Below are 13,066 nucleotides of genomic sequence, written 5' to 3' on the forward strand. Positions count from 1 at the left end.
GCTGAATAAAAACCAGCATGAGCCAGCCCTTCAGGGACTGTTTTGAGGTTTAAGAAGTTCAACTACAGCACTACTGAAGAACAAGTAATGCAAGAAAGCTAGATTTTGACAGGATATTCATTTAAAATAAGCAGCCCTAATGAACTACATAGCATTGAACTGCTAATTTCTTGACCTTTCAGTTAGAAATGAAGCAGTAAGTCTTATTCACTTTGACAGAGGAAACTCTAGCAAGAACTAAACAAGTAATCCTGTTTAACCTGCACCGTTTACCCTGACGACCAGTTCTATGTAATAGCATGCATGTACACCCCACATTAAAAAAAGAGCTTATTCCCCAAAATAAAGACCACTGGCAAGATTAATACTAAAATGCATATTAACTTGTTTTATTGAGGCACAACAAGGCATTGTGAATAGCCCATACTTGAGGCAATCAATAGTGTAGTAAGCTAGACATTAATACAGTTCAGGGTAAGTGCAAACAATATACATTCACAGCTTTACTAGCAAGGCTACATCACAACTGATAAAGTGCCGAATTAGTGCTGATTCAGTACCCCAACTCCATGATTTCACCTTGCACAACAGGACCATCATTCCCCCAATCATGGAACCACATACCTTCTATGAAGTCAGTAGTAAGTGCAAAGCTAGTCCCACCCCCCTCCACCAAGGTGTTTGGAGCAGCTTTTGTAAACATTGCACTGGATTTTAGTCCTGATAAAGGAGGTATCCCGAAAAGGTGGAGTATTTCCAGCTACTTCCATAGATGGCTCCCCGATGCAGACGCAACCAGATCTGGTCTCCCTGGAACAGCTGCAGGACTGCATGGTTACTAGCTGTTTCGTGATCAGGAGCCCCATCATTTGCATATGCTGACACTAGGACCTCTTCGTTCTTCATGAGATTCACGTACAGGGGAACATTTACAGCCAGTTTCAGCATGTGGAAGATGAAGACATATGTACCATTCACGGGACAGTTGAACCTACCAAGCTGGATATCAAAAGTCTCTCCAAGGTTGTTCAGCAACAGGTCAAACACAATGGGCTGGTCGAGAGTTCCAGGGGCCAGGTTAGATGTTCTAGCAGCAGAGAAGGCAACTCTCATCTGCTGTGGGAGGGGGTAGACATGCACTGGTAGTATGGTGGCAGCTTGGCTCGTCACTGGCATATCAACAGGGGTGATGCTGCGGGAGTCTCCCTGCCCAGAGTCCCCACTGTTAAAGGTCTCATTGTCTCGTTCTGGACTGCTCACCTGAGAGGAATCACTCCACCCTGCTGTTAAAGATCATTAGCAAGGACAAGTGTTAACACAGAAGGATACCCTTAAACCTGTGTGCATAGATCTTCCAACCTGAAAGGCCACTTCAAGTTACTCCAACACAGTTCTGGGGCTGTATCCTTAAGTAGGTCATATCAACTTATGATGCTAGGTTTTCAGTCCTAAGAACTAGAATTGCTTTTAAGCTTTCTGCACTCCAAAAATGAAGTTGTTTCTTTTAAAAAATCCAAATTAAAAAAAGTCCACAATGAAAACTAGTAGATCTGAGAAATCTAAATCAGTCACCTTCAAGCTGCAAACTTATTTCCACCGGAAAGGAACACTTCAAGAAATCCATAAAACTAAGTAAAGTTGCTATGTTGTCTAGTACTAATGACTTTTTCAACTGTTAGCTCACCACAACCATCTCTTAATACTCTTCTGAAGTATATTGTGTCCTCCCTCTTACAGGGATAACCTGCTTTGTCCTAAAAGTTTCCATGATATACCATAATTTCCCTTTATTCTTCAGTTATCTACAGTTAGTATTCATCTCAATTTTTCCCTATAACACCAAGTCCAGCTTTTTTCAGCACATGCAGTATAATTAAATTGCCTTGTTGACAACTTTTCAAAATGCACCCATTCATACTTGGATAGAAAATCTTATGTATTTCTTTAGGCTTTATACTCCAGCATGGAAGTACAGAATAAAGCTGTATTCCCACAGAAGCTTTCTTATAAAGTTACCTTACAAAGTTTCAGGGATCAGATAGCTTACCCAGAGTCTAGGGAGACCATGCAATTAAGGGAGGAACTTAAAATACAGTATCAGAACCACCCTGTGTGTGTTTTCCTAGTCAGGTTATTTGTGAAGAAAGTTCATAAAGGTACCACTGTGTCAGAAAAACCTGACCTAGTGGAAGGTGTCCCTGCCCATGGCAGGGGGGTTGGAACGTCTTTAAGGTCCCTTCCAACCCTAACCATTCTGTGATTCTATGAACTTGGACATGTGAAGACACCAAATTGAGAGGTGACTAAATCTGCTGCTATGCAATACTGACTGCCCAAGAACAGTAGTTAAGCTTTCGTCTATCTTGGTTAATTTATACCAAGCTTGATCGATCAGTGACAGTACACCATTTTTCCCCACTATTCACAGTAACATGCCACTTCCAACATCTACTGTGCCCAAGCACATACATGTACTTTGGAAACCTGATGTTAGCCTTACCTCTGGAATTTGCTCGAGGACCAGTAGTTATCCCACCTCGTTTATAGCACTGCTGGTAATTCACATCCTAAACAGAACAGAAGCATCAGTAAAAGTGCTGTGAGTAGATCTGAAAACAAACAGGACTACCAAATACAATATTTTTGAATTCACACAATTCAAGCTCTAGAATAGCCAATGATACGGTTCAGAATTAAGATTCTGATGGAAAGTTTACTTTTGCAATAGCTTGTATGAAATTAAAGAACTATTTCAATGCCAGTTCTAGCAAGTTAACTTCTAGACTCTGCATCAAGCACTACCTTAAATCTCAGGTCTGCTAAAAGTATGAGTCTGTACAGAAGAACATATTTTATTTCAAAGCTGAAGACCCTTCTCCCACCAGGAACCTTTGCTTTCTTATACTGAGTAGCTGTGGGTTTTTTGCACAACCACATTCCCAGTAATGCATTTATGAGTTCGTTATTATACACTACAGAGGTATTGAGGACTAACTTTAAAGTAAAATGGACTCATTATGCCACATCTTATTTGCCATCTGCCTGCATTTTGGAGATTCCCTTCAGACTAAAAAAAACAACTTATCATATGGAGATATCTGCCAGAACTGACTTCCTATTTCAGCTGCTGTCTACTGTTCCAAGAGGGTTTCAGCTAGGAAATAAAACTGAGCTCTAGCTCATAAAGAATAGCACACCCATTAGGATAATGGAAAGCTACAGTGTCAGAAGACTTCTCCCATACAGAGCTCAAGAAGGCTACTGGAAACAGTCAGTGCTTACCCTCTGAGAATATGGCATTCCAGCATAATCTCTTCCAGGGAACTGCAGCTGGCCATAGTTGCCATTAGTTATTGAAGGTGAGCCTCTGTAAGCATCAAAACCTGTTCAAATAAGGTTGATTAATCAATATTATTCATGGTTTGGTGTACAAGTCCAGAATACAGCTAGAGCTCCCTTTTTGCAGCCATGTGTATTAAATTACAAATTGCATATCTACTCCTTATCTCAGAGTCTCCCTACTCCTACACAGAATGTATGTTGTTACATACACTGGCTAGTTCAGAGTAGCTATCAGTTGCTTTTAGAAGTATTATCAGATCTTAACTGCCTGTTTGATACTAAGGGACTTCACAGAGCAGCCTAAAAACTTGCTAGATCCAGAGAGGCTTTAGCAGAATTAATGCTTTTGCTATTACAGATGCTTAGCTCTGGCTGTTACACATATAAGTACTGTAATATTTAGCATTTTTAGCTACTATAGCAACTACCAAACCCTTAACTGCTGGTAGGGTAGAACTACCTACCTCATTTTCCAGTATGTGTTCTTACAAGGCATTGAGCAGTCTCAGCCCAGTAACTCAAACAACTTCTACCACAGACAAAGTGCCCTTCTCCTTCAAAGTGGAACAGGCCATAGCTATCAACCACCTGAAGGTGGTACCTGCTGGGAGTCAGCTGGAGCCTTCCATAGTACTTCAGCTAGCAGAATTGCAACTGATTGACAGAGACTAAGCAATCCTTTTCCTAAATCCCTTCAGTTATTAATTCAGAAGGCCTCTCCACTACTGGGAACCTCTCCCCCACTCCAGTTTCTGCTGGTAATATTAAAGCCAGTAGTGCTATGCAAAGAGCATCTGTTCTGGGCAAAGTGACATCTGAAGAGATAATACCTGCCCAGAGTGTTAGCAAGACAGATGCCAAGAGGAAAAAATAAAGGGGATAAATTGTTCAGAAGGGTCAATGAAATAGCAAGCAGAAGAGTCTATACAGTAAAGTAGTTTAGTAATTGATCAGTGAAGTTTCCACTTTCCTAATTCAAAAGGCTATGAAATTTTTGTGCCAGTTCACCTGACACCCAAAGTACAGAGACTACAAATAAGAATGAACGTACTGAAATTCTACAAAGGAAGACCCTATTCTCTGCTCATTACTCTTCAAGTCTTGTTTTATGAAGTTGCACATATAGAACATAAATTCAATACCATGTTGTGTTAAACCATATTCTGGTGTTACTACATGAGATTTTTATTTTTTAAGGTAGTAGTAAGTAGAGGCATACCTTTGTACCCTCCAGGGGAACGATACGAATTAGCCAGTGACCTTCCACCTCTAGCAGATCCCCTGACAGACCCACGACTGTTAAGGTAAGGCTGAGGGGGTCTGGGAATAACATTACTCTGTGCTGGATAAAAGGCAAGGCTACCATTGCTAACAGGAACAGCTCCATCAGGTTGATAATTCACTGCTTAAAACAGAAGACAGATTAATTCAAAGCTTTTAACTACAGTAAATTACCATAACTAGAAGCAAGGGCAGCATTTAGAAAGTTCAGAGACTGATTAAGCTGCTTAGAATATCCTGTTCTTCTGCCCCTTCATTACTCCAAATAAGTGGGAATCCTCCCCTTTGTTCTGTAGAGTGGAATGCTTGTTCCAGTACACTGCAGACAGCCTGGGTTGTCAGTGTAAGCCTCTAATGCATTCTACAAGATCCAGCTGCATAGGTCAGAACAAGCTTGCTAGCAGCATCAAGAAAATAGCCAAACTAGAATAGAACCAAGTAACACCCCATTAAGATTTTTTCACTTACAAACAACACAGTGCTACTAGCAAGACCTCAGTGGTCTAATCCGATAAACTAAGTCACCCCAGTGCTGACATCCTTAAAAATGATTATAAACTCAGTCTTACCTAGACAGCAGTAAGACAACTAGATATTTGGGTTCAGCCTCTTCCACAGACATACCTACCACAGTTCAACCCCAAGCAACAGGTATAGCAGTATTTGAGAAGGCTTTTCACTCACAGGGTCGTTGAGTGGTTAGCTTTAAATACAGACCTTGCAACCATAAACATGTTTCCACAGGACCATGCTTTATATTGATCCAGAAAGCTTAAAACTGATCCAGAGTAACAATCTAAACCCCTTTCTGAAGTCTGTGCAGAGCCACTACACAAGATGAAAAAAAATCATAGTGTTCTTTCAAAAAACTGTATAGAAGGCTGATCACCTCTAGCCTCAGTGATGAGAAAGCACTCAAGCTAAACATGCTTCCCTGACTGCTACACTTATGCTGTTCTCTGGAGCTCTTAATCTTCATGTCTCACTGCCTTCACACACTCTCCGTCTATTTCCAGTATAATGCCTATGAGTCCTCTGGCAGAAAACCAGTGATTTTAAGTGACCTTGAGTCACTTGGATTAGACAGTCTTAGAAACCCAGATTCCCAGCTGACAGCTTCCTTTCATCCTGGAACACACTTCAGGCAAGTTTAGGGGCTAATTTCATTTCAAATTCTTTGTGTCAGCTATGTAAGTTCACCTGGTACAGTATCTGAATGTCAGGAAGCTCAGCTTTGTGTTGAAAAAGGCAGCTCAAGACCCCACTTATCACAAGTTGAGTATTCCTCAGGACACACACTCAGACTCAACCAGATAAAGTCATCACTATCAACAGAAGTAAAAGGATTCCCTCTTGCTGCAGAACAGGCTGCCAACAGTCTGCATCTGTTTAGGCTAGAAGCACATGCATGAACAGCTCCTGCAGCTCAGCAGATTCTCAATACCTCACTGAATGAATAACATTAACTTGTGACTGAGGCCTCCTAGCTAGGAAACTACCCTTCCCAGGTAACAAACAAATTTAGGGCCTAATCAGAAACAGATTGTTACAGAAAGATAGAACTTCAATAGCACAAGACACAGCTAGAGTGGCAGTCATCATGACCTGTAGGGAACATCTAGAATGATTATCTCCAATATAGTAAGGTTGATATCCACATGAAGATTTTGGCAAGCTAACTACAGTCAAGATCAGCCATGTGCTTTACAATAATTATATTGAGCTAAAAGTTCAAAAGGAGAGACACCAGCCCATTCTTAAAGCAAGAAAATTCTAAATCCTAAACAGCTCAGATGACCCAAAGTGGTATTTTGTGCTATTGTACAAGACTGAAGTAATCACCTCAGCAGTGAAAGCTTATCCCAAATTTCTTACCAAGCATTCAGCAGCTCCCAGCACGACAGCCAACACTAGTGTCTATTAGCAGAAACTTAATCAATGGTTCCTAATAAGAGCAAGTCATCACTGCTTCAATTCCAAGCAATTGGAATTCGATTCTGACAAGCATCACAGTATATTTTTGCATTTTCAGCACATAGGTGACTGTCTACACAACTAGTATGGAAACTAGTTTAAAGCAGCCTTTCATCCTGCTATCAGTTTTGCAATCAAGCTACTTACACACCACATCAACTAGATTAGAGGCGGTGTAACTCTAATAGACCACTGTTATGTAGCACCCATGAGGAATTTCACTGAGTTAGAAGACAGCACATGTTAAGGAACAACTGCTGCTATACCCTGAAGAACTTTAAAGATCACCTGAAGCAGGTACACTTCTCACCTGAAGACAGAGAATCCTGTGAAAGAGAGGTTTGTTCACCAACATGAGAAGACTGCAACTGGCATTGAGGAGGGGTCTGTGTACTTGCTGTAGAGAAACTCTGGTTATATCCTGATGAATACGAAGATTCCTCTTTAATTTCCTGGTCTTTACGTGGAGGCAGTGGTGCATTCACTTTAAACACCTACAACATATTAAGACAAGTGCTTAACATTACCAGCTAAAGTCCCTGCCTAATGCCACCCACCCTATGCTGTGGTTTCAGTCCATGTTCCTAGATCACCTTCTAGAACACCATTTCTTGCAGTCAAGAACATTGTATTTCAACTCATCCCTTTCCTTCTCAGTAAGCTTCTAGAACTTACTCCTACTGATGTAGTTTGATTGATCATAGCTACCACATTTGCTCAAAAGAACAGCTACCATACAGTAAGAAATTTCACTGCTATGGGAAGTCAGTTGTTGGATTGACTTATATCCTACAGCTTCTGACCTAAAGTTGGGACAGCATATACCAAGGAGATTCATGTTTAGAAGGAATTTGAGACTTGATACACATCTTGGAACCATTATAAAATAACACTTTTTTTTACTTTACCAGATGAAGTGATCCAAGTGATCCAAAGCAATCCTCTCTAAAAGAAGTTTGAGGATGCTGCAGTCAGGCTGTCAACACCTACATGCTGGAGTATTTGTAGCACATAGTCTACTTTTTCCTACAGGGTTACAGCTGGAATTCAATAAGAGCACTTGAGCTACAGGTAGAATCTGCCTTCAAGCTTCCATAAGCACAACAGCAGCAATATGTTCTGACATCTGAGGCCATGCAGTCAGATAACTCCATTACTATCCCTGTCCTACCACTACTTGGCAAGGAACCATCTGACTCCTGGCTATATATTCAAACCCAATGGCTGTGTCTTCCTGGCAGCAATGAGATTGTAAGCAATGTAGGGAAGAAATCACTGCACCATGAAGTTAAGACTGCCACTACTACAAGAAGTATTAACATCCTAGCAATTCAGTGACAGATGTTTGCCAGTTTGGCCCAGAAAAGCCAGGACAAATCTTGAACATTTAACATCTCTGAAAGCATTAATTCAAGGGAACTTTCATTGGCACCATTTCGTTCAAAATCACTTTGAACACAGCCCATAGGTTCAGATGGAAACAGGATGATGGAGACCAAGACTATTTGTATCATGACAGAAACTTAGCTTATAGACTGTGTTCCGAGGAAGACTCTGGATTGATCATAGCACACTGCCATTTATCCACTTACATGGTAAATCACCACCTAGCCACTTAATTTAAATAAATCTGGCTGAGGAAGAACCACCTCCCTACCACCACTTGCCTTATTTATAATCTATGTCAAAATTCTGTTCCTCTGTGGAACATTCTACTTTAACCTCTTCTACAAAACAGAAAGCCAAGGAGGAAGTCATGGCAGTGACTTACTACAGACCACAACAGAATGTCAGATGTTTTAGTCATTAATTCCTGTGCTCTGAAAGACTATTAGCTACATTTGTCCACCCAGTCCTACTACACACCTCAATACTGCAAGATGCAGATGGTCCAGAGAGTTGTGGAACCGCACTGGTACATTTGAGAATGCCTTTGGAGAATCCCTGTGATCTCTTTCTAAGCTTGCTTTAAACCAAAAACATTAAAAGGTTTCTAGCATCTTCCTAAGAAGGTATCAGAGGAGCAGAAAAGCCCAAGTATAAGGAAGGGAACACTAACAGCTAATTTGAGGCCATTCCTCCGTGCCCCTCTACACTTGCACTGCAGATCAGAAGACTGTAGCAGTGTTAGAACACATCAGTAATGACATATGGCCTGACAAAATAGATTCTATTCACAAGAAATACCATGCAGTCTGTGTGGACTACTCCCTAGACATCTACACTGACTATTGTTAACACAAGGTAGGATGAGCTACACCAGTTTATACAGGACACATTTTCCATTATTCCAGCAGACTATTTACCACCTAAAGCAAACAGTTTAAAAATCAGCAAGAAAGGTTCAGGCTTCAGAAAGTTTTTAGTCCTAGCAGCTACCTGCTTCAGGATTCCCCCTCTTCTGCAGTCTTTATTTGAAATCCATGCATAAGAACAGTTACAGTGTAGTCAACCTCACCTTGGGGCACAGCTCTAAGTGTTAATTTCAGGTCTGACTTTTCCCTTTTAGTTCCTTGAGGCTACACTAAGATAACCCCGTACTAGATTTTGGGACTATACAGCACAAAACCAGGATCTCTGTTCTCAGATGATCCATTTCAAGTTGCAAAGGCACTGGAGGGGCAGAGTTCTAATTCAGGTTTTTATCATTAAAACAAAGTGATATACCCAGTTCGGTACCGTAATCAAGGGGAGCCAGTTTCCCAGTATTAAGGCTAAGTTATTAACTGTAATTGATAATTGCCATTATTCCGTGGCCTCAAATTGCATACGTACAGTCTGCATAGCCTGAAAGGGAGCCGCTGTTATCGTGACAGAACTGCTGCTTGCTGGAGGAGACTGGAAGCTTTGCGCTGGTGGTACTGGCGACATGGAGGTGCTTGAAGTAGGCAATGGTGACTGTGGCTCACTTGGGAGGGGAATCGTTGCCTGAGGGAAGAACAAATGTAATGAAAGGTCACTTGATAATTATCAGGCAGTAACAGCAGCAGTTAATTTGTTCTAAAGCCTAGACTGACAGAAGTCAGCAGTTTCTACAGGATGACATTTGGACATAGTAGAGCTACAAAACAGCTTTTGCTTACAATTTCAAATCTTGCTGTGCATTCTCAGCAAACAGTACTTCTATTGCAGTCTCTGCTGATTAAGTGAAATGTGCCTGTGAGCTACTATACATACCACTCACTATAATTTCACAATAGAGACACTAGGTATTTTTTCCACCACCAAGGAAACAGAATTCCTTCTGCTCCATTTATTGGAAGATCATTCTCTAGCTGATATTAGAAGTGAATTCTATTTTCCAAAGGAACTTGGGAAGTTTAGGTTAACTTTTTCCCCTTCCAACTTAATTACATTTCAGATTCAAAACAATGCTGAGTTGTCCAGACAAAGTATTAACCAGCATTAAGTCTCATCTGTGCAGATGGCAAAATAAAGCATCGATTTAGCATACTAGTATTTATAGGAATTGGAAGTCAAAAGGAATGTAAAGGTCTAGACACATTTCAGCAACAAATATATTTACCTTACCATATTTGTGACAGCTCACCTGGGCAATTTCAATCTTTTTAGGTATCAGTGGCTCAGAAATACATGAGCTCGTCTGATAAAGTGGCTGGGAAGTATACTTCTCTGTCTCTTGAGAAAGCGGTGCTGATGCCTAGAAGAAACCATATATGCACCTGCTGTGACAAGAAGCATTAAGCATGAGGCCCAAAGTTCTGGTAGAGCTATGAAATACTGGTGCACAAGTTGAGACAAGTGGATTTTGAAAGGCCATGACAAACATGAAGTCCAAAGTCAATGTAAGTCATCTTAACCAAAAAGCTTTAAGTAATTAGAGATTCAGAATTAAAATTACCCTTCTTACACAAGACATTGCACAACTAGCCCTGCAAAGTCGGATAATTTCAGAACTGCAGATTGCTTCAGGCAGTTACTGTGAGGTCTGACACACACCTGTCATTAAATGGAAAGACATGTCTGATGTTAAACTTCCAGTAAGCTCTGTTGAGCAAGGCTTCAGAGCCAAACTCTGGTTTGCCTTTGCAAAATCTACACGTTCTATAGCTGCTCACACTTGTAATGCCAAGTTTAAGAGTTGCTTACATTTAGCTACACAGCCCAGGGCTAAAGACTACCAGCCCCCTTCTCACTGTTCCCATACCAGCCACCAGAGGTCCATCAAGCAGAACCACACCTGCCTACCAGGAGAGTGCACTGTCACCGTGGAATGCATTCCCTGGCTGTGCAGGGACCAAAGCAAGCTCATCTACTGCTTTCCATGAGAAGCAGGACTGGAAAGAGACAGCACACTTCAAGCCTAAGGGACTAGAGATATGCTGAGCACAAGCAGCCCTAGTTCCAAACAGTAAGCTTGCAAAAAAAGTCAGAACATTCCACTAAATCAGATGTTCTGTTCATAGCACAGCTCTAGTCTTCTGGATGCTCATGACACAGCAGTTCCATAATCCTTGTCAGCACAAGTAGTCTTCTAACACTGTAGACCTGAGAAGGTGTCAAGAACAAGGCCAAAACTGCTGATTCAAGGGGCAGCAAGACAGTTATATCCCTGTCAAGACTTTATTCAACCATACAGTATATTAAGGAATAGGGTACATGCTACATGCACAGCACACTGGTAGCATGTACACCAAAATCACTTGAAACCACAAAGATTTCTCCATTATGACCTACATACACTCCAATAGATGCCTACAGGTAAGACCCAGCTGTGTTTCTGAACACAGCAACACCTTCACAAGGGATCTTTAAAGACGATGATCTGCATAAATTGAAATACTATTTTTAGCTCTGAACAACATCTGAATGCTAGTTGAGGATTTAACTGCACATACAGTTAAAGTAAAATTTGAGTATTGGCTGAACATGAGAAGCCCGATTTCCATTATTTCTTCAGTTAGAGCTTGAGAGAACACATCTCAGTCTTCAGCTTACACAGAAGTCTGCTATTTCATGACAATATCCATCCCAATCTATGCATCCTGTTGTCATTAGAGGGAGTATTTTACACTAACCAAAGCAAATACTTATGCTGCTCCTGTGTTCCCACAGGAATATGGGCCACACTTTCTAGTCTACATTTTCCATCCCACACCCTTCCCTTTTCAAGGGGCAGACCATTCACTTGGCATTCAGGCAGTATGAAGAAGACCTTTCCAACCATCTAAGTATTCCAGAATAAAGGCTGTACTGCTGCTGTTACTTGCATTCTGTCCCTGTATGTTCAAGAGTAGTTATTCAGGAGAGGCCCCACCACAGCTTTCTGCTAAGGTTGGCTATTGCCCAGATCTCCAAATGCCAGTGACCCCCAGGATAATACCTGTGGCTTCTGCGGCGTCACCAAGTCTTCAGTTTCAGAGCCAGAAAGGGTCTGATCAGCAGATGCTAGGGAAGTATTTGAACCATGCAGTGTCACAGATGAAGCAGCAGCCTCGAAAGAAGGGAAAAACTGAGGTAAGGTTTTGAAAGATTATCTCAAATATTTGGTTTCACTGGAAACTCACTCTGGGCATTTCCAAGTAAACCTAGAATAAGGCAGGAGCTGAAGTGCTTCAACTAGTTAGTCTAAGTTTTAGGACTTCTTGTTAATGGCAAGGAAACCTATTTAGAAGCCAAATTAGCAAGACATGCAAGCACACTAAGTGAATTTAAGGTTCACTTAACCACAGCTCCAAAGCTTGAGATACTACCTTTGGCATAAGCATGGATCTCTGAGCACAACATGCACTGTGTAGGAAAGCAGCAGCGTGTTCTCCTCCACACAACTGTTAGCTATGACTTGACTCCAAGTTAAATATTCAAACTATTTCAGCACACCTTCAACATACTGCTTTACTTCAAGAAATTTAAACCATTTTTTGTTGCTTTTCAGGCAGAAGAGCAGTCAGCTTTGTCCACATCGGAACGATCTTAGACTTGCAATACTAAGTTATCCAAGATCTTAAGAGATTTGTAACAAAGATACTGACAAGAAGAAAAACTGAAGTACTAAGTCTATTCTAGGGAATAACCTCTGATTCATTCCTTGGCTACAGCTCTGCCTCTTCAGGGCAGTCCTAACTTCAACTTACTTGAAGGGGCTGTTGAAGAAAATCACTCTGACTTGGCAGTTTCTGTTCTTTTGAAGCTGTAAAAAAAATGCAGTAGGCAACATTTACTTTTAAATTCAAACACTGCATGTAGTTTCAGTGTGCAGTTCTACTCTTTGAAAATATTTGGTGTATAAAGATGCACAGTATTTTAGTGTATGCTCTGCAAATGCTTAGCTTCCACATCAGTAAACTACACCCAACTGAGAGTTTGGTCTTTATAAAAGAGGAGAGGTATTCAATAAACATGGTATTTCTACCACAGATACCCACTTTCGAGATTAAAAACCCAATTAAATATTTAATAACTGTGTTTTGCAGCCCAAGAGCTACCCAGTTTCTTAACATGGCTCATC

At 41.0% G+C, this 13,066-nt stretch overlaps 1 protein-coding gene across 2 annotated transcripts in view; it reads right to left on the reverse strand.

Annotated features, from left to right (window-relative positions):
• Positions 1–367: 367 nt before the first annotated feature.
• The window catches only part of CAPRIN2 (caprin family member 2), a 33,711-nt gene continuing 21,012 nt past the window's right edge, over positions 368–13,066 (reverse strand). Inside the window, exons 12-19 of one of the 2 annotated variants that reach the window (XM_010151605.1) lie at positions 12,693–12,748; positions 11,942–12,052; positions 9,373–9,525; positions 6,908–7,091; positions 4,562–4,747; positions 3,283–3,383; positions 2,501–2,567; positions 368–1,283 (exon numbers count right to left, since the gene is read on the reverse strand). In XM_010151605.1, coding sequence (XP_010149907.1) covers positions 715–1,283; positions 2,501–2,567; positions 3,283–3,383; positions 4,562–4,747; positions 6,908–7,091; positions 9,373–9,525; positions 11,942–12,052; positions 12,693–12,748 — 1,427 coding nt within the window. In that variant the 3' untranslated portion in view covers positions 368–714. The remainder of the gene's footprint in view (positions 1,284–2,500; positions 2,568–3,282; positions 3,384–4,561; positions 4,748–6,907; positions 7,092–9,372; positions 9,526–11,941; positions 12,053–12,692; positions 12,749–13,066) is intronic. The other variant, XM_010151606.1, reaches the window with a different exon arrangement.

Source organism: Eurypyga helias, unplaced genomic scaffold (genome assembly GCF_000690775.1).
Source record: "Eurypyga helias isolate BGI_N326 unplaced genomic scaffold, ASM69077v1 scaffold37875, whole genome shotgun sequence".
Lineage (NCBI taxonomy): Eukaryota > Metazoa > Chordata > Aves > Eurypygiformes > Eurypygidae > Eurypyga > Eurypyga helias.